Source organism: Schistocerca americana, chromosome 2 (genome assembly GCF_021461395.2).
Source record: "Schistocerca americana isolate TAMUIC-IGC-003095 chromosome 2, iqSchAmer2.1, whole genome shotgun sequence".
NCBI lineage: Eukaryota > Metazoa > Arthropoda > Insecta > Orthoptera > Acrididae > Schistocerca > Schistocerca americana.
This window is the reverse complement of record NC_060120.1, coordinates 287,317,208-287,339,748: the sequence shown is the minus strand read 5'-3', so window position 1 is coordinate 287,339,748 and position 22,541 is coordinate 287,317,208. Positions and strand designations below refer to the sequence as shown.

The 22,541-nt window shown below is 41.9% G+C and overlaps 2 protein-coding genes across 2 annotated transcripts in view; one reads left to right on the top strand and one right to left on the bottom strand.

Moving 5' to 3' along the window:
* Positions 1-3,067, bottom strand: part of LOC124595324 (intraflagellar transport protein 81 homolog) — a 97,869-nt gene extending 94,802 nt beyond the window's left edge. The window contains exon 1 of the mRNA XM_047134024.1: positions 2,890-3,067. Coding sequence (XP_046989980.1) covers positions 2,890-2,997 — 108 coding nt within the window. The 5' untranslated portion in view covers positions 2,998-3,067. The remainder of the gene's footprint in view (positions 1-2,889) is intronic.
* Positions 3,068-3,180: 113 nt separating this feature from the next.
* LOC124595325 (probable signal peptidase complex subunit 2) overlaps positions 3,181-22,541 on the top strand; it is a 47,187-nt gene continuing 27,826 nt past the window's right edge. Inside the window, exons 1-3 of the mRNA XM_047134027.1 lie at positions 3,181-3,425; positions 11,725-11,802; positions 15,661-15,794. Of these exons, the coding sequence (XP_046989983.1) occupies positions 3,387-3,425; positions 11,725-11,802; positions 15,661-15,794 (251 nt within the window). The 5' untranslated portion in view covers positions 3,181-3,386. The remainder of the gene's footprint in view (positions 3,426-11,724; positions 11,803-15,660; positions 15,795-22,541) is intronic.

Below are 22,541 nucleotides of genomic sequence, written 5' to 3'. Positions count from 1 at the left end.
ACAACAGTACTGTAAGTGCCGGATGGTATAACTCAGGGTTTCTGCCTAACCAACAACTTGCGGGCAATCAGGTGAAGCACATTTTCCTTCACCCAGAAGCCCTGGACAGCCTGCTCATCAGGTACTCAGGACAATCTCGGGAGGTGGCGGCGGCATGATTGCTATTGCAGTTGATACTGTGAGGAGGAGGGGGTAGATAATCGCCCTCGTGAGCATCCCTACCACATGTTACACATTTGTCCAGGGTGTTGACACGACATTCAACTGTAGTTGTAAGGGTGACAGTGGTAGCAGCGCATCGGATTCGGAACATACAGTCAGACTATGATAACTTCATTGCCTGTTTTGATCTTTAATGAAAGCACCACTATATGAAAAGCAAGGAAGACAGTGTGTTTGGGCACTAAGGATGCCTCTGCTTTCTTCATCACCCAATGGAGTGCAGTGACACCCTGATCCTCTGATCTTGGATTTCTGCCTCAGTCAGACTATCGAGCAACCTAGTGTAAATACCAATATGGGAAGAATTCAGTGCTCCATGGGCCTCGACATGAACAGGACCATGGAAGAATGAAGCTGCAAGCAGCTGATGTGCTTGAGAATCAGAAGTCTCCGACATCAAAGTGCCATTTAATAAACAACAGCAAGGGTTCACAGGCCAGCATTAACACCTTCCTGAATAATAAACCAATTCACCATAGCAAAGAACAAGGAACCGTAGTGCAGTTGGGATTGTCTTTGAATGGCTAGCCTCATTCCATTTATGTTTGGTAAACGTTGAATGTGAAGATGATGATTGGTTCATTGCAAGAAAATCCCTCTTGAATACCAGCATATGCGATTATGTGCTCCTTCCAACTGAGGGGGACCCCACACCTCAGGTCACGCATCCTGAATGCCTAACAGAGGGACCAATTAGCAATGTGGGAAGATAGCAGCTCAAGTAATCACCCCTCCCTGGCCTGGCCTGTATCAGGGGGTATGTGTGAAATGCTACCTGTTGACCTGGGGCTGGGAATTACACGTCACCAAGTCACCTGTTACGTATCAGATGCAAGGGGCGGCCTTCAGGAGTGCACAGGGATGAAGAAGGAAAAGAGGAACCTCAAACGGCAAAGTGGAGGAAGGATAGGAGAAGGGAAGTGTGAGAAAAAGAAACGAAAAACAGTGGAGAGACTGCTATGATATCAGCTACTGAATATGCCGAACACATTACCAAAAACATCCAGAAGATGTTCCCCAATGGAGGAGGAAAAGAGGATAGACATGCAGCACAAAAGGGAAAAGATGCTGCGAAGGCTGGGCCCCGTGTGTATTGTTTATTGAACCGGGGACCTAGAAACGACAGAGGCGCTTCATCCCGCCGTAGCCCTCAGTGGTAAACAACCCAACAACAGGCCACCCCACCACCGCCCCACACTGAACCCAGGGTCATTGTGCGATTAGGCCCCCAGTGCTACCCCTCTTAACCCCCCCCCCCCCCCCGGGGAACATTTCATACCAGATGAGTGCAACCCCAAATGTTTGTGTAGTACAGTAATTATGGTGCACATGTATGTGGAGACAGTGTTTGTGCAGCAATCGCCGACATAGTATAACTGAAGCGGAATAAGGGGAACCAGCCCACATTTGCCAAGGCAGATAGGAAACTGCCTTAAAAACCACCCACAGGCTGGCAGGCACACTGGACCAGCACACCTTCCCGATCAGGAAGCAGCGCGTTAGACCGTGCGGCTAGCCGAGCAGGCTGGGGCCCCATGGTATCCAAGCACAAACCCACTAAAGAGCGGCGAGCCCCTGGGGTGATTATTTTGTGTGTTTATGTGTGTGTGTGCTTTGGAATGTTTGCATGCTGTTAAATGAAGTTCATAGATATTAATTGATATTGGTGGATATAACGGTTGAGTTATTTTGGTCAGGTTTGTTAAATCTCCAAATTGTGGTTTGTTGGTATCGTAGGCTTCGGTTGGCCAATACAGATAAAGTGAAATTTTCAATATTGGATTTCTAGAGTTGTGTGGGGTTTTGAGGGTATCATGGATTTTGTATAAGCTGTTTAGGTTCAGTTTTCAATAAAGCAGGTGGCAGACTTTGGGTCATTGTAAGATACTGGGAAAATGTTGTCAGTCTACAAGGGAGATTGCTTACACAACAATTGTGTGTCTTGTACTATACTCTAACCTAAATATTACTCAAATGTGTGGGACCAATACCAGATGGGACTAATTCAAGATGTTGAACATACAGACAGAAGGGCAGCACAAACAGCCTCTAGTCTGATTCATTGATCATCATCACTGAAATGCTGAAAAACATGAACTGCTTGAAGGTAGACTCCAGCTATGTCAGGAAAGTTAGGAATCTTGGAATACACTACAGCTCCCTTTGTATCGCTCCCACAGGGACTACAAAAACAATATTACATTAATTACAAACTGCACAACAGTATTTAAGCATCATTTTCCCTGTGTTTCATCCGATTTTCTTCGGCATATTTAACACAAAACTTCACAGATAAAGATTTTTGTAGAATCATGCACTGTATCTTTCACGAAAACGCGTTACATAGCACCCTATTACAAACTGTGAGTTTTAGTTCCTTGTTTTCGGAAGGAACTAGAAAAAATAAATCTTACTCAAAATGTAATATCATCGGACATCATTTTGTAAAATGCAAAATGTATGGTCAAGAACTAACACTTTGCATATGTGAGTATCGCAAGTTGGGTTGGAAATCTGACTAAGTTGATAATGACGGGATGCGGAGCGCGCTGTACGTTTACCGCAGATATATTTTCAACCGGATACCATTGTTCTATATTTCCCAACCACATATTATGGGTAGGGTTGCATCAAATCTGTCTTCCTACAAAAATGCTGAATGCATACCTGCAGCAGTTGCTCCGAATTCAGGGAATCGAATGATATCAAATTAAAAGATTTGTTCAGAGGACTCTTGTTCAGCTCTTGAACAACATACTTCAATTGATCACTCATGTTTACAAGATTATCGTATTCGAAAAATATACCAAATCGGTGTCTCACAACTCAATTGCGTTGTTTATGTCAAAGCATTCAAACGTGAGATAAAGTCGCACCACGCGTTGCTGGGATGTGGACCTATCCAAAGAAGCAAAGTTTATTTACTTTCCGTTTAGCTGGACTGTAGCAGTTTCACCTCCTCGTTGACCGGAGAGTTGTATAAATTTACCAGTTTATTCATCAGCAAGATAGAGCCTCATGCTTTCAAATCACCTATGTTGAAAGAAATTACGAAAACCACATTTTGAAAGGAGTACTGGTAATGTCTTCGGGGTTAATCTTTGACAAGAGCGTAGTTGTGGATGGTACACGTCAAGCATAGTGCATGAAAACATTGTGTTTGCATGGGTAAAATGGCACCGAAAAACAGCAAGGAAGCGCAGGTGGGTTATTCACAAACTTTATTATTGTGTTCCTTCAGCTTTGCATTTGTGTTCTAAATCCAGAAAAAAATGTACACTAAGCACTAGCTCATAAAACATAAGGCGTGTACAAGCTTACCGCCTGACAGTTCTATCGGCGGTGCCCCTCTACCAACTGTATTATTTATATTGTACACAAAAGTGTTCAGTATTAATCCTTGTTTCGTGTATATTTCGCCACAAAAGTTCTGATTTTCTTGCACTCGTAGTTGCAAATACGGCACCCGTTCAGACAAGTTACTAAGTGATATTTGTTGTCTTCTCCCCCTTCCCTTATCCGCCACTTCATTTACTGCAGGTGAGGGTTGACTTTTTTTTTGTGTAGCATCCACCCAAACTGTACCTCTTCCCCTACAACACCTACCATTCAAAATAACGTAAAATAAAATAAATTAATACAAAAAATTAAAAACCACAGTTTGAAATAAATCTAGCAACTGCTACTAATTTCATGGATTTCCAGCGCTTGCGACAAATCACCATACTTATCCATGTACATCTGTATTCCGCAAACCACCGTGAAGGGTATGGCTGAGGGTGCATCCCATTGTCCCAGTTATTAGGGCTTCTTCCCGTGCCATTCACATATGGCGTGTTGGAAAAAATGATTGTTTGAATGCCTCTGTGCGTGCTGCAATTATTTTAATCTTGTCTGCACGATCCGTATGTGAGTGATATGTAGGGGTTGCAGTGTATTCCTAGAGTCATCATTTAAAGCGAGTTCTTGAAACTTTAGTAGACTTTCTGGGACTAGTGCAGCAGGGGATACAACCCGTCGGCTTTGGACAATGACGTCACAAGTGGCCAATCGAGAAGCGATTCTTCTTAGTGTTGTAGCTCCCTTCAGTGGCTGATAAGTGTTTTTTGACTTTTTTTTAAAAAAATCTCACGAGATAGAATAAACAGATCCACTTTATTAAGCAATCAGTAAAAAAACTAAACTGAAACATAACAGCAAAAGCGAAAATGGTAAACTGCTCTCTGGCGGCTTGTGACGTCCTTGTCCAAAGCCGACGGGTTGTATCCCCCGCTGCACTAGACCCGACTTTCTTGGCATAGTTTACAGAGTCTACAAGAGACTGTCAGTTCAGTTTTTTCAGCATCTGACACTCTCGCATGGGTCAAACAAACCTATGACCATTTGTGCTGCCCTTCTTAATGCATGTTCAATATCCTCCGTTAGTCCTATTTTATATGGGTCCCACACACTTGAGCAGTATTCTAGAATGAGTCACATGACTGATTTATAAGCAATCTCTTTTGTAGACTGATCGCACTTCCCCTGTATTCTACTGATAAACCTATGACCATTTGTACTGCCCTTCTTAATGCCTTACCCACAACTGAGCCTAAGTGATCATTCCATTTCATATTGTTACAGAGTGCTACACCCAGATATTTTTATGAGTTGGCCGATTCTAACAGTGACTCATTGATATTATATTCATTGGATACTACATTTTTTGGTTTGAAATTTTGTCAGGATCTGACTGTATTTATGCAGCTTCCTTCAGGTAGTACTTAGTTATAGATAAGTGTGTCATCTACAAAAAGCCTGATGTGACTTTTTATTTGTCTGCAAGTTTATTAATATACAATGTGAACAGCAGAGATTCCAACACATTTCCCTAGAGCACACCCAAGAAATTATTTCTACCTCAACGATGACTCTGCAGCCAAGATAACATGCCACAGCTTCCCCCTCTTTTTTTTTTTTTTTTTTTCTTTTTTTTTTTTTAAAAAAAAAAAAAAAAAAGTCCTCAATCAAGTCATAAATTTTACTTGATACCCCCATAAGATCGTACTTTTGACTATAAGTGTATGACTTCTGTTTCCTTGTTGGATTCATTTCAGCTTACTAACCGCCACAAAAACAACTACAAGAAGCAGTAGATGAGCAATAGTAATATACACAACAAATTTCAAAAACATCTAGACTTACCGCAGCCACAACAGTGACTTTCAAATACACTGCATATATGACACCATGTACCTCATCTCCATGATGTCCGAAGTCATATCTAATGCCCAACTATGACTGAATATTTTACAAGTTGGTGCAAGGGGCACATTAGCATTTTCACAGTCCTTGGGTCATCAGCAGATGCCCTTAGTTTGTGTGTCTTCATTTGAAGTCTGGATCTATGTCTTATATTACAAGTTACCTGAAACAAATTGTGTGTAAAGTATCCAATAGGATCATTACCGACTGAGGCAGTGCACCTATTAAGACACTGACCTCATATTTGAGAGTATGGAATTGCTCTGTCTGGCCATCCTGATGTAGGTTTTCCATGGTTTTCCTAGATCAATAAGGTAAATGCTGGGATGGTTCCTCAAGTCCATGGCTGACCACCTTTCCACTCCTCATAGACTAGCTGAGCTGTCCTCATAAATCATATTGTATATTGTGTGTTGTATATTTTGACATGTTGATTTGGATTGTTTTACCTTGACAAATCCTATATCATTGTGAGATGATCCTTGTATGGATAAAGGTAAGTGGTGGGTGTATAAAAATAAATGCTTTTTTTTAAATTTACTATATCTTTATAGAGTTTGAAGATTGAGTTAATATCCATACTAATTTAAATTAATTTTAAGTTAATAGCATATTCAGAAAAGAAATGAATTTACAGTGTGTCTGAAAATTGTACATTTGCCACTTTTAGACGTTTGTAAATTCATTTAATGTTCAGTAATGTAATTATTATTTTTATTATTAAACATTGGATACATGCAGATATCACATTCAGATCTCTTGTTATATACAGAGCAATCTTCATGATACTGTATTGCACACAGCATTTCACACATTAAGAACAGGTTCTGTTCAACTTGTGATAAAGGGTCAATAATTGAGTAACTTTTGAAATTTATAACAGTTTTGTCAGTAACAGCATATAAACAAAAACAGTAAGTTCATGTTAATACTGTGAACAGTGGGTATTCCAGGGGATGAACTGGCCATCTGTTTGGCTAGATAAGCAATTACTCATCCAACATTCACTTTGACAGTTCCAGGTGTGAATTTGCAGATGCGAGAAAGGCCCCGACTCATTTGGATATGGAACGTCATCTGATGGGCTAATGCCCCATCTAATAAAATCTGCACAATCAAAGAGTCTGTGACTGCTTGACATCACTCTTCCCGTTTCTCCCAGAAGTAGTCCCCCATCCTATGTTATGTCAGCATTGGTCACACCAGATTAATCTGTAGTTTCCTCTTGTGTAATGAGCCACTCCAACACTGTGGTTGCAGAACCTTGCAGAAAGTCGCTCACATCCTGGTGGAATCCCTCCCCCTGGCTCTCCATGCCAAGCATAGTCTTCCTGATTCTTTGCCTTTAATGTTTATGGATGACAGTTTGACTGATGCTTCATTTCTTCCCAGAAACCGGTTATTACTCTCATATATGAGATGTTAAACACCTTTTGAGGTGGGGTCAACGAGGTTTGGGTTGAGATGTCTCCTCACACATGGTGGTCCGGGGAACCTACACTCAACCCTACCTCCTTTGCCTGGTGCCTTGGTCATCTATCTTTTACTCTGTTTTTAATTGCTTTTATATGCAGATCGTCCTGTTCTGCTGCACCCTATGTCATTTTTTTTAGAAGTGCCTCTTCATACAGCAGTACAATGAAAGCAAGACCTTAAGGATTCCTTATCCTGGGTACTAGCCGATGACAAAAAACAGTTGAACATATTCTTGTGCTTCCTCTGAGTGAGTAGGTTCTGTTCCCATCTATACACTTTGACAGTATCGGATCAGGGGAGGAACAGTTGCTGGAGTGATGCCTCCCACCGCATACAGGGCCCGGGGAATACTTGACTGTGCCCAACTACCTACCAACCTGATTATCTCTCTCAACTTATTTGTCTATTGTCAGTCCACTAATGTTCATTATGTTTTTATCCTTTTCACTTGCGCGTATCTCCTCCCCTCCCAACTATTAGGAATTATTTATTGTGTTACTGGCTTACTCTCTACATTGGGTTAGTGGGGTCAGACATGGGGAGTACCTCTTGCTGTTGGTGGCCTGCTCTCTGGTGTGCAGACTGGTCCAGCCTACATATTGTATTTGTATCATTTCTCATTTCTGGCATCAGTATTGCTTTCAGTGCCTTGATTTTAGCCCTTCTGCATACAGTCACATTTGATGTCTCCAATGCAAGATGGACTGTCCCATGAATGAGGGACTGGTGAACTCTCTGAAACTTCCTGGCAGATTAAAACTGTGTGCCCGACAGAGACTCGAACTCGGGACCTTTGCCTTTCGCGGGCAAGTGCTCTACCAACTGAGCTACCGAAGCACGATTCACGTCCGGTACTCACAGCTTTACTTCTGCCAGTACCTCGTCTCCTACCTTCCAAACTTTACAGAAACTCTCCTGCGAACCTTGCAGAACTAGCACTCCTGAAAGAAAGGATATTGCGGAGACATGGCTTAGCCACAGCCTGGGGGATGTTTCCAGAATGAGATTTTCACTCTGCAGCGGAGTGTGCGCTGATATGAAACTTCCTGGCAGATTAAAACTGTGTGCCCGACCGAGACTCGAACTCGGGACCTTTGCCTTTCACGGGCAAGTGCTCTATCCTTTCTTTCAGGAGTGCTAGTTCTGCAAGGTTCGCAGGAGAGCTTCTGTAAAGTTTGGAAGGTAGGAGACGAGGTACTGGCAGAAGTAAAGCTGTGAGTACCGGACGTGAGTCGTGCTTCGGTAGCTCAGTTGGTAGAGCACTTGCCCGCGAAAGGCAAAGGTCCCAAGTTCGAGTCTCTGTCGGGCACACAGTTTTAATCTGCCAGGAAGTTTCATATCAGCGCACACTCCGCTGCAGAGTGAAAATCTCATTCTGGTGAACTCTCTGTTTAGCCCCTTACCCCCCCTCCACCTCCACAATCTATTACAACTGCAAGTTCTTAGTCTTTTTCATGTGCCTTTCAACAATTTCCTCTACTATTCAGGCAGTTGTTACCAAGGTACCAGTCATTTCCAAGCAGCACTATTTTAATAAAACCATGTACTTTTCTCAAGAATACAACTGTTGGGTAGTAACATTTTGAAATCATCCTCAAATAAAGTATTTTGTTGCATTCTGCATAAACTTTAAATTCAGCTGAGTCTACTTTTACTTGCTTTTGGTATTTTATTATTCATCCATGGCTGACTTTTAAAAGGATATTGACAGGTCGTGGTATTACAGTTTAAGAAAAGACATTATTTGTAAACACAAGAAGTTACATACAAAAATGCCACAGTTTTTCAGCCATGGCCTTACTGTAAGATTGGCTGTAGTATTATAGGGAAACTATGGATAACTTAGAGTGATCAGATGAAGAGTGAAGCATCTGTCATCCTGAATATGTGGCCAGTCTGTTTTAAAACAGCTCAGCATTATTCAGCTTATTCCCAGTGTACCTTTTTCTTTTTTTTTTTTCCCCCAAAGAAAGTGTTTAGTGATGTAAAAGAGTGGTGCTACACTGTTCATATGCTTCTCTGGCGGAATCACCGAGGTCAACCGGAGTTTACGGTACCATCTCTTTGCTTTGATCTGTGACAAAACTGTGTTGTGAGACATCAAGGGGTGCAGCATATTTTATATTTGAAATGGGTAGTGTATCCAGAGGACATGTTGGGGTATGTGGTGGTGCTCTGTAGTGTGGGATGTTTGTTTCTGTATTGTTTGTGAGTGATTTTGGTGATGAATCAAACTCCTTCTGTTCTGTTTGTGAGGAAAGTTAATGAGTTATTTCAACATCGGCAGTTGTAGACAGTTTTCAGGTCTGGATTATTAGTGTGGGGTGTTTTTTACGACTGTGATTTATTTTTGTGCTTTGTTTTATGAAGTTCACAAGTAGGTCTCTGCATACCACAGTGAGGGACAAAAAGTTGACTGGGATTAAATTCCTACAGTTGTTTGGTTTAATTGCAGAGTATGTGAAGTGTTACGCTTGTGGAGAAGGTATGAGATTGGCAAAAGTTGCTGCATATCATTCCAGGGACCAGTATACATGGCATTGTAGGAGGACAGCTTACGGCATTCTGTCTTGGGGGGGGGGGGGGGGGGTTATCTGGTTTGAGAAGTCTAGGCTGACCACTCGAAAGATTGTGATGATTACATTGTTTTTGCTATCACTATATTGTCAGATTTATGTATTGTCTTATTTTTTTTGTTTTTGTGGATTTATTTATTTTTTATTGCAGGTGTACGGTATGTCTGTTTATGCGTTTCTTGTCTGTTGAAATTGGCATTAATGCAAATGTTTGGCTTGCGCTGATAGTTGTTGCTAATTATGTTAGGCTGCTGTTGGTAAATATCACAGAGTTTGTTTTACCCACATCAGAGAGGTTGGATTTTCAATGTTAGTTAGGCCTGTATCAGCCAGTATCAGATTTTGGAGATATGTGTGGCTTCATGGTACTGTGGTCTTCATTTGAGCTATAGAGCTCAAGGGAAATTTCCGGGTGCCAGTTTTCTTTTGCTGACAATTTTGTTTGCTTGATTTTTTTGTTAGTATTTGTTTTGGTGTCTCTGTTATTGAGACTGACATATATTTATTTTGTGCTCATTAAAATGCCCCCCCCCCCCCCCCACCCCTATATTTCCCGCATTGTCCCATTGCTGTTCAATGTTCTGTGTATTATTTGTGTCTGTTTGCTTGTCTAATGAGTGATGTCATTGTCACCATCTTTTATATGCCTAAAGTAGCAGTGTCCACCACCTTGATGACATCATGGGTCAAAGCTAATCAGTGTTACCACAATACTCAGTTTCATGCTATATGTATTAGTTTGTAATGTAACACTACAACATACATCAGGACCTTGGTGACACTGTTTGGCTTCCATTTTTTGTACTTCAGGTTCCCATTTATTTGCCAGAAAAACTGAACCAGAATCTCTGTAATGAGTGATTTTGACCTCAGAAAGATGTTGTTTTTGGTATTACCTGTTGCAGAGCGTCAAGTAAGATTTTCTAGGCAAGAAAAGAGAAAAATAAAAATTATGGTGTTGAAGTGTGGTGTGAAATGACAGATGCTTTATTGTTATTGTTTATTTATGTTACATTTTTTTTACCAAACAACTACTTGGTGGTGTTTAAATAATCCCCACTGTGTGGCATATATTGCTTAGGGGATAATTTTTAACTGCCTGTACAAGTAAGTTTATCTTAGTGTCTCTTTCATCTCCTTGAACAACTTATTGTAAAGATTTATCCCTTTGTAGAAAATGTTGTTTTCGAATTTTATATTTATTCTTTCTTGATAATTACAAGTTCACTCTAGATCTTGTTCCATGGTCATGGACAGAGCTGTCTGCAGTAATGATCAATGTTATTATTGACTTGTGAAATTGATTGGTGAATGTGTGGTTAAAATCACCACTGTTTTGAACAGGTCTTTACAATCAGCCCAATTAGTGTTTTTGGCTAGTTCTATTTGCTTTATCTGTAATTTGCACACATTGTTAATATTTTCTGCATTTGCTCTCAGAAAAAAAATTCTGTAGCTAAGAATTGATTGTATGTTTGCATATTATGTAATGCCTGTTACACACTGATGACAGGACTCAAGGCAAGTATCTTTATTTGTTCACAAAACTCCAACTTAGAATCAGTGTTCATTCCTATAAATTTTGTGTTTGTTACTCAGTCTGTAGAAGTACCATATGCATTTAATTTAAATGCCCTTTTCTCTCTCCAAAATGAAATTCATAAAATTTTATGTTCATTGTAACTTGTTGAGCAACTGGTCACTTTCTTGATCATTTCATTTGCTTTCTATACAAGGAGTTATATCGCTGTCTCATAGGCCATAACACTGCTGTCCCCAGAAAAGAAAATTTTTCTCCGAGATTAACACTCTTAGGAAAGTCATTAATGTGAAACAGGAACAGTATACCCTGTAAACTCATATATTGACATATTTTGGTTCTGATAAATGTTTCACTAAATGTTTAGCCTTATTTGAGGTTTGTCAAAATTTACTCTTTGTGCTCTGTGTGCTGAGGTAGGCGTAAATTATAAATGCATGAGCGACTTATCCAGTTCGTGACAATTATTGTGAAATTTGTACTTCTGATGATCAGAATTATAACAGTAATGAAAGAGAAATTACAGGGTGAAGTGTGAATAATTTCAAGGACAAAAGTGCAAAAGGAATAAAGAGCAAGCATGGAACAAGGAAACTGTCTCCAAACTATGATGTCTTTATAATGTGCATTTCAGCAACAGGTTTTATTTTCTTTTTGTTTTTCCAGCCGCAAGACAAACCAGTGAAAATCAATAAATGGGATGGTTCTGCTGTCAAAAACTGCTTGGATGATGGAGTGAAAGAGGTACAGTAATAAACTTTGTCTCTCTCTTTACATCAAATTCATATTGTGCATTGCACTGAATAGTCTGTTTTTGAGAAATATTGAGCATTCTTTATCACCCTACATTGTGAATGAACATTGTAAGGGCCAACATTGCAATTTTCCTTAGTCATAAAATACAATATTTTTTTATCAGATTACCCTAAGGAGGGTACTATATAAATAATACTGTTGAATATCTGTAGATCAACTGTAATATAATCAGATAAATAAAAAAAAAATCTACTCACCGAGCGGTGCCCCCCTCTCTCCTCGGGGGCTCACCACTCTTTGGCGGGTTCGAGCTTGGCTGCCACAGGGCCCTAGCCTTAGCAGCATCTTTTCCCTTCCATTATTCTGCATGTCTATCCTCTTGCTATTCTTTTTCTCCTTCCTTGGGGAACATCTCTGGGATGCTTTCAGGAATGTGTTCTGCATTTTCAGTAGCTGACAACAGAACAGTCTCTCCACTGTTTTTGGTTGTTTTTTCTTTCTTCATTCTCCTTCTCCTGTCCTTCCTCCGCTTCGGCATTTGAGCTTCCCTTTTTTCTTCTTCCTCCCTGTGCGCTCCTCAAGGCCGGCCCATGCGTCTGATGTCCAACAGGTGACTGGGTAACACACAATTCCCAGCCCCAGGTCGACAGATAGGGTTTGCACGAACCCCCTAGTACGGGCCAGGCCCAGGGAGGGGTGATTGCCTGATCTGCTACCTTCCCAAAGTGCTGATTGGTCCCTCTGTTAGCTGTTCGGGAGGAGGGTGACCGATCATCTAAGGTGGGTGAGCCCCCTCTGAGGTGGGGGGGGGGGGGGGGGCTAGTTGGAATGAGTGTGCCATCAAATACGCTGGCAGTCAAAGGGGATTTTCTCGCAATGAGCCAATCACCATCTTCCCAGTCAACGTCTACCAAACGTAAACAGAATGAAATTCCCTATTCAAAGACCCTCTCAGCTGCACCATGGTTCCTCATGGTTTCACATACTGTAAGCGGTCAGTCCTTTGCGATGATAAATCCATTCATTATTCAGAAAGGTGTTGATGCAATTGCTGGCCCTTTGAAATCCTGCTCTTGTTTATGCAATGGCACTTTTGTTTTGGAGACTACTTCTGATTCTCAAGCACAACAGCTGAGTGGTGCTTCGGTCAAAGATCAAAGCAAGTAATGAAATTATCACTGTCCGATCATACAATCCAAACCCGATGCGCTGCTACCAGTGTCATCGTTATAACTACACTCGAATGTCTTGTCGACACTCAGTCAAATGTGTAACCTGTGGTAGGGATGCTCACGAGGCTGGTCATCCGCCTCCTCCTTCACGCTGTATCAACGGCAGTGGCGACCATGCTGCCCCCTCTTGAGATTGTCATATGTACCTCAATGAGTGAGCTGTCCAGGAGATACGGGTAAATAAAAAAGTGCCTTACTCAGTCGCCCGCAAGTTATTGGCTAGTTGCAAACCCTGAGTTCTACCATCTGGCACTTACAGTACTATTGTTGCTGCATCTCACTCCATGAAGGACATGACCACAGCATTCCTGCCTCCTCCTCCAGCTGTGCAACAAGCCACCAAGCTTTTGCCTCACACGCGAAGTCACCTGGTACACAACCGGCAGGGTGGGAAGGACAGAAGGAATACTCCCACAAAGACTTCCTATGACCCTCCAGCCAACAAACTTCCCAGTTTTCCTTTGCCGACTTGGAGATCCTCTTCGACAGTGTCCCCGTGTGATATAGTCACACAGCCGACCTCAGTGTCACCAGTATTCACTGCCATCCATTTTTCTGCCCTGGACTCTTCAGGCCGACAGAAGGAGAATGCTGATGCCTCTGTAGATCTCATGGAACAGAATCCTCCAGCCCCTGTGTCCTTTAGCACTGAGTCTTCGAAGGCTGACACTTGGTAGTTCACTGAGGTGTCACCCCTTCATGTTTTCCCTCCTCCCCTTTCCTCATCACGAGTGTCCTGCAATGGAATGTTTGCAGCCTTTGACCCAACAAAGAGGACTTACAGTTACTTTTACAATTTTAGCGTCCACTTGTTCTCTGCCTCCAGTAAAGAAAATTGCATCCTCACCACCACTTTGAGCTCTCGCATTTCTTCCTGGTCCGCTTTGACCTTCCCCTAGAGGAGAGCATTCCATCTCATGGGGAAGACTTGCTGCTCATTCTGGATAATGTACATAGTCAACATATCTCCAAGACTATCTGCCTTCAAACTGTTGCAATCTGCGTTTTCCTTCCTCTCTTGACCTTTCCCCTTTATGCCATTTACATCCCTCCGTCATTCAGTGTCACCAGAGAAGACTTCCTCCAGCTTATTGGGCAGCGCCCTCACTCTTTCTGCTGTTCAATGACTGTAATGCGCACCAACCCCCTTGGGTTTCTCCCAGAAACTGCCTGAGAGGTGTCCTAATGGCTGACCTTCTCAATCAACTTAACCTCATCTGCCTTAACGCATGAGGAGCCATGTTCCTTTCAGACTCCATGCACACCTATTCCCATTTGGATATATCCTTCTGCACTTCCCAGCTTGCCCATCATCTCGAGCAGTCCGTTCTCTCTGCCACATACTCAGCCAACCATTTTCTGTCAGCTATCCATTTTCTGACTCCTAGCCCACCTACGTGCACACCCAAATGGCAGCTTTCTAAAGCCAACTGCAGGCTCTACTCCTCCCTTGCTACCTTTGACGAACAACATTTCCCTAGTTGCAGTGACCAGGTAGAAAAGCTTACAAACATTATCCTTACCAGTGCAGAACGTTCCATTCCTCGCACTTCCTCCTTACCATTCCATGTCCCAGGCCCTTGATGGACTGAGGCATGCCACAACACATTCATGAGCGGAAATGTGCTCTCCATATTTTTAACTGTCATCCTACGATGGTCAACTGTATTCGTTACAGACAGTTGCGTGCACAGTGTCGTCGCATTCTTCGGGATAGGATAAAAGCTGGCTGGATTTCCTTTACTAGTTCTTTTAACAATTCCACTTCCTCTTCCTTCATGTTGGCCAACCTTCAATGGCTCTCTGGGACTGAGAGCCTTCCCCAATTTGTGGCCTGACATTATCAGATGATGTTATAGTGGATCCTATTGCTATATCCAACACCTTGGGTTGCCCGTTTGAGGAGATTTCGAGCTGCTCCTATCATCTCCCCGCCTTTCTCCATCCGAAATGAGTGGAGGATTCTCAGTATATACCCTTCTCTTCTCAGAGTCGTGAGTGCTACAGTGCCACCTTTACAATGAGGGAGCTAGATCATACTCTCACTTCATCCTGATCCTCCGCCCCAGGGCCAGACAATGATCACATTCAGATGTTGCAGCACCTTCTTTTTTTTTTTTAATTATTGTTTTCGTTGATTTATTTAGATCACTTGAATTTTTCTTCATGAAACCTGAACATGTATAAATGAACATTTTTTGTGTAGTTGTAGTCTTGCCAAATGTCAAATAAAACTGAAAAACATCTAATGCAAAATAAACTGGGAGACGTGGCACAGTGTTTCACACATCGGATTCACATTCGGGAGGATGACAGTTCAAATCCCTGTCCACTCTTTCAGATTTAGGTTTTATGTGATTTCCCCAAAGCGCTCCAGGCAAATGCCCGGATGGTCCCTTTGAAAAGGGGGTGTCCAATTTTCTTGTCCCATCCTTTTGTAACCTGAGCTTGTACTCTGTCTCTAATGACCATTTCATCAACAGGGCATTAAACTAATCTTCCTTCCTTCTGATGCAAAATAAGTATCTTTACTTATTTGTTTTGTCACGTATGATGCTGTATGGTTTGCAGACCCATTTAAAACCTTTTTATTGTGTTGTCCTTTTTCTTACAGGTGTTGACAACAAAGTACAATTATGCAGAAAACTTTGCTTTGATGGACGGTCGATTAATAATGTGTGGAATTGCAGTTGGTGTTGCAATGTTCGCGTTGTTGTGGGATTATATTTACCCATTTCCACAATCAAGGTAAGACAAAAGTGAAACTGTCATCAACCTGAAACTCAGTTCAAACACTGCAGTGCCTTACTAGGCATGGTCGTGTTACTTGCAGTATGCCCTTTGTTTCGTCCAAACAGTGAACTGGCTTACCCAACCACTTGTTGAGGACCTAACAGTTTAACTTGGGCTCCAAACCATTGTGCAACTTGATACGTTACACATTAACAAATATTGACAGGAATGAGATAAGTGATGAATGGCAGAACAAATCCAAGATCCACCTGTAGACTGAATTCTTTACATCTGTAGCCTGAAACTGTCATCAAGCCACAGTAATACTTACTTAGAACTATAGATTGAACATGGAAGTTGCACATGGAACTCTCAAACACATGAGATGCTAACAAAATGTTTAACAAATTACAATTTTAATTTTTGACAACAGGTAAATAATGTAATGTCAGTATATTAGAACAGAGGGTTTGAATATATCTGTCATCATCAACCAGTTCAATTACTTGGTGATGTGGCCTCTTTTGAGTTGGCATGCAACATGAAATCCCAGAAAATCCCTCTTTTTAAACAAATCTTGAACTTCCCATTGCCAGTTCAGTCCAGCTTTCTTTTCTAACACTATCAGATCTGATTTTTTTCTGAAAGAGGGAAAATTTTTATTCATGTGGTAATGCTCTTAGATGATTTCTTAAAAATATTTTAGATGCCAGATTTATTCAAAAATATGCACCCATTTTCAAAACATACTATGTACACTTGGCTTAATTTTATTGGCTAAAATAACTGATTACAAAATATTCTAATCGTAATGAATAGTAAAATCATCATTCAGTAATTACCACACTAAATAACAATAACAATATTCAATTACACATGGATTATGCCGAACCAACCACATACGTGTATTCTGGTAGTCACAAGCTGCTGCAAACTGTCACAAGCTGCTGCGCGCTACTGTGTTGACTTGCTGATACTTTCATTGTGATACCCAACAGTTGGCAGCATTTGAGCATGCTGAAAAGGTTGAACATTTACAAATGTGTACTTCAGGTTTCCATTGGGAAAAATACTTCTGTTTCGGCTAAGACACAGTAAAAGTTAATGTACATTATTGCAGCCCCAGAGAATCTCAAAGGGTTAAGTATCTTCCCAACTGTCCTGTGGTCTTCCCCTTGGTCTGTTTTGGTAAATTGGGCTCCAGTCTAGTACTTGTGACCATTTGCTATCTTTTCTTTGAGTGACTTGACGAGCCCACTGCCGTTGTAAGTTATTCACTGTTCCCATTATGTCGCTTATCTTTGCTGTACGTCTGGTATGAACTGAACTTTCTTTGCATAGCCCAACATTAATCTTTCCATTCCTTTATCTTATTTTTAGTTTTCTTACAATGAACTCTTTTAATGTCCGTGCCTCACAGTCGTAAGTTATTACTGGCAGTATACATTGGTCAAAAACTGTTTTCTTCAGCTCAGCTGACATATTAGACTTCAAAACTAAAGAGTATGTTCCGTAAACTTGCCAGCCCAATTTATTATGTTGAAATACATCTGGTTTTAGATCTCCTTTCATATTTAAAAGTTGACTCTTTGAAGTTGCATGCTTCCCACAGACAAAGTTACATTTGTACCTTTGGTCTGACAAGCAATCTTCATTGATATGTGCAGATATTGCAGTTTTACAGATTGTATTTATAAGTCCACAGGGCCTTAATATTAGCACTGATGATGGCCACACAGTGATTGAAATTGATTTGCAACAGAAATAAAGATTTATATTTCAGTGACCAGTGCTGATCCTCCTCTTATTATTGAGACACGTTTCTGTATGGTGTTCATTCAGTCATCATATGCAAAGAAAATTAATGCAAGTTTTTTGATTGAAAATGTACTAGCCGATTTTTTGTTTTAGTAACCAGTATTAAAATACAACTGTCATCGAGCCAAAAGTCAGTTTGCTCACAACAGTCTTTCAATACACATTGCCCTGCAGCACCCCATTAAGTACAGTGACAACCTGCAGTTTATTGTAGAATCTGAATGACAATAGAAAGTGGAAGTTAACATATTTAATGTGTGCAGCGTGCTCCCAGAGGAGAAACTTATGTTTAGTGTGTGGAGGAGTGGAGGACCAACCAGAGAATGAACATCAAACCTTTTTGTTCATAGTCTGACAGCCGCCGAGTGGTATAAGTGTTTTTCTGTCTTGCTACAAAAATATAGCTGTAAAAAGGTTTGAGAAAAACAAACCCTAAAAGATGTTCTAATTATCATAAGATCAGTATTTTTTCTTGGAGAGTATTGGACAGTCTGCAAGGGGATTGCTGATGTGCCCTAGGTGACAAAAATTCGAGAACACCCCACCAAAACTAAATGAATGGTAAAGTTTCATGGTAAAAGTACACGAAGTCTATTATAGTCAGTGAAATTGCTTACATATTGTATTCAGAAGTGGTCTCACATTTGCAGAGTCTGCACCATTGCAATAAATTTTAGGTGGACATAACTTTGTTTGCCACATTCTTTCAGAAAATCGTAGGAAATTCTGATCTTATGTATAAAGTCACGAATGGATCTAAGCCTTCCATTCAGTATCTCATGGGTCTGTCTCGAAGACAGCAAAATGAAAGTAGTACTAAATTCCGCATTAAAAAAATACTTATGCACAAGTATACGACTGTACCAATGTTTGACTACCCCACAGACTTGCAAATGGGAGATTGATAAAGCACCAGTCCTACTGAAAAACAATTAGACTACTCAAAGAGAGTATGGCACCAGGCACTTATAATTTGTGTTAAATTCACTGTGACATTAGCTCCTTTTCTAATTCTTATTTATCAAGAAACTGTTGTGCAGCAGATAGTCCTACATCGCAGCAGTGTGGACCATTGCCTATACAAGAATTTGCACTCACCTTTCAGTGGCTTCTTCTGCAGCACATCTCTGCTCTGAAGATCCAAAAAGTGTTTATTGGCAAAAAGCACTGTAAGAAAGATCAGCCTCACTAGACATGTTGACAGGGTGCGGTACTTGTTCAAGTTTCTGGTCGGGCAAAATACAATTTGAGAGAAAGTCACTGAATGAAAATTATGATATATTGTCACTTTTAAGCACAGATTTGCACTACCAAGTCTGTGCAAAATGTTTGAAATGTAACTTTCACTCTTAGTAGCCGATTTAAGGTATCCACCATGACCAATTGACTGTAACTCTGTCTGATGTGAGCAGCAAACTGCTGGAGTGCATGACATGTGGTGAGGGGGGGATAACAGGTGGAGGACAGGGACTAACAAAGATTGAGGCTGGGTGGGGGGGGGGGGGGGGGGATGATGTATATGTTGTAGGGAAAGATCCCATCTGCACCATTCTGAAAAGTTGGAGATGGCACAAGCTGTGAAGCAGTCATTAAGGTAAAGAACATCATGCTGAGTGACATGTTCAACAACCAGGTACTCCAGCTGTCCCAGACCACAGTTTACAGACGCCATTCATGCAGACAGACAACTTGTTTGTAGTCATGCCCACATATAATGTGACTCAGTGGTTACAGCTAATTTTATAGATCACATAGCTGCTTTCACAGGTGGCACTGTGTTTTCTCTGGCAGGAGTGGCAGTGACCCTACCCTGCATCCTACCCTGTTAATCCAACCCAGCAGGCAGCAGATTGCTGCTCACATCAGACACAGTCGAAGTAAGCCCCTACTGACCAGGGACTCTGTGTGTGTGTGTGTGTGTGTGTGTGTGTGTGTGTGTGTGGTGATTGTTATGTGAATGTATGCTTCTAAGGAAGGACTTTGTCTGAAAAGCATAACTTTTTCTAGTCTTCTTTTCATTTTTACTGTGTACACCTCAACACCTTCTGTATGTGATAAGTAGCAGTTTATCCTATCCATTATTATTGTTCTCAGCCCAGCCTGGACTTTCCATTGTTTGAATAATATTTTTGCAGAAAACCAATTCAACTCAAATTAATCCTTTCTTTAAGTGACTGAATTACTGAGATACACACCATAGCAGTTAAGATTGTAGACTACTGTATTTCGTGAAATTGACGGTGTGGGAACTTGTTGAGAATAGATAGATATCAAATAGCACTATTCTCTCAGTTAACTTATGGATTATCTTCTTCTTTGTTCAATATTTGTTAATGTTTTATGTTTATGGTACAGAAGTATTTATATTTCGTCTCATTAGTACAAACACACAAATTTAATTTGTTTGGATGCTTATTGCCTTAGTCACACCAGTATTGGCAACTGGAATGTGATCAGCCTATGGAAGCCAGAAGCAGCAGTACAAAACCTCAAGAGTGAACAGATACTCAGCAGGCAGAGCAGGTCTGTCATTGTCGCCACTTGCTATAAGATTGCCACCATTCCGGCCTCATAATCAAGCACTCTGGTTGACACATGTAGGAGAAAGTTTCCATTATGCAGGAATAACTAGAGATTCAACCAAATTAGCTCTAGTGGTTAGTCAGCTCGACCACTGTTACAGTAAAGGTTAATTACAGGGCCTCCTGCACTAGATTCTTATGACAAACTCAAAACAGAATTGATTCACTGAGTATCTGCATCATAAGAAGGGCACATGCATTAAGTTCTAACACAGATGATGTCACAATACCTGAGCCACCTATGCAGTGAAGTCAAGGCAGATTACACTTTGGAGGTGGTCATCTCCCAGCCCAGGTTAAAGCTATAATAGTGTCTCCAGTGAAAATGCCATTAGACACTGTCACAGGTCTGGCTGTCAGGGTTTATGACACAGTAATACAACCATCAATCAGTACAGTAGTCCCCACCATACAAAAGTGCTTTGCCGATTGTGATAGCCTTCGAGACAAGGTCGTAACTAGACAGATAGTGAACTGCTGTCTCCTTGCAACTCCAGCAGTATCAGAGGACATTATTGCAGAAGACTGTGTAGTTCAATGATGAACTCATCATTCATGAGTGGCGCAGAACAATGCCCTATAGTATGCACCTCGCCTTGCACCTACCCAAATGCCAGTGGCAGATACACTCAGTTACCAGGCAGTATCTTGGCATCTTTACAGAAGTGATTGGAAGACCAGACGCATATTTCTTCGGATTTGCACATTTACCCCTGGATTCATTTGTATAGTTGCCAGCCACCAACATCATTCTGTCCCCCCCACTCCCCCCACCCTCCTACGGGTCCGGGGGTTAGAATAGGCCCGAGGTATTCCTGTCTGTCGTAAGAGGTGACTAAAAGGAGTCTCACACGTTTCGGCCTTTATGTGATGGTCCCCTGCCATTTTTCCAAAAAGCGAGGCAATTGCGGAAGGGCACCATAATGGTGCATAGTGTCCATCGTGCACTGAGACATCTCGCATCCTTCGTTGATGTTGATCTGCACTTCTGCTCATTCTCCAGCTGTTGGGAGCATTTTCCTCCATCCTCTGTGCAATATCACTTTCTGCACTGTTGACAATAATGGACTTCTTAGCTCGTGTGTGCCTGATATCCAGCACAGTAGCCAGTCCGTTGTAGTGGAGCCACCATGTACCCTGTTGGTTGTAGCCCCCTGACTACACGGGGATCACCCTGCTGATGCCTGTGCTGTTAACTTCCCATGTACGCCAAGGAGTAGATTCCAGTCACCCTAGGGCATCAGCACTCCCGGCAATGGCCATCCTGCCAGGTGGCCTTTGCTGCGACTGAGTGGCACCCATGGGAAGGGCCCCTGGTCAGAGTAGGTGGCATCAGGGCAGATGACACGCCATGAAGAGTAGTACGTCATCTCTTACTGGTGGTCAAACATCATCAGTCTCTAAGCGGTCAAGGTCTAACTTCAATGCTAAGAAATACAACCGTAAATCATCACCCCCCACCACCAGCCACACCATGGGAAGAATGCCATGCTAAGGATGGTAGCAAAACTTATTCATCCCGGTACCTCATATATAGAAGAGTTGATGGGGAATCTTTCTTGTCAATGCACCTCAGTTGTTTTTTGGGGATCATTTAGAGGAGAAGTCTGGGGAGGTGGAGGGCTTGTCCAAAATGTGGTCAGGGTCGGTCTTGATCAAAATAGCATCCTTTGCCCATTCACTGGCACTACTCGTCTGTGACAAGCTGGGGGATGTTTCTGTTTTCCATCATGCCCCATAAGAGATTAAATATGGTCCAGCGTATCATATTTCACGGGGACTTTCTTTTGCTGTCTGACGATGAGCTGCGCGCAGATTTAGAGCAGTGAGGTGTCCATTTCAACTGGCGCGTCCACCAGGGTCCAAGGGATAATCAGGTTGTCACCTGTGCCTTCATTTTGGCCTTTGAGGGTGACACATTACCCGAGAGGGTCAAGGTGATGGTCCATATGTCTTCCCGCTGTACTTCCAGCGTCACCTGTTGGGATTGCTGACGTCCTTCACATCCCAATACTCCCTGTGCCCCGCCTCCCATCTGTGTCAACTGCAGAGAGCACCATTCACCTTGCTCGGTGGAGTGCAGTATTCTCCAGAAAGAAAGAAAAATAATGTAATACAAGACCCTTGACCAACTGACCTACACTGAGGTTAAGAGAAAATTGAAAGGCTACATCCTGTGCATATGATGTCAGTCTATACCGCTGCTACAACAACAGTTCTACCATCTTCGGTTCCACCGTGTACAGTTGGCTCTCAGAGCCATCAGACTCCACCTGCCCCCTTGATGGGGGGGGGGGGGGGCACGTCCCTTCCTGTTGCCGCTGCACAAATTACTTCAGGAGGAACACCCCAACCATCGGGG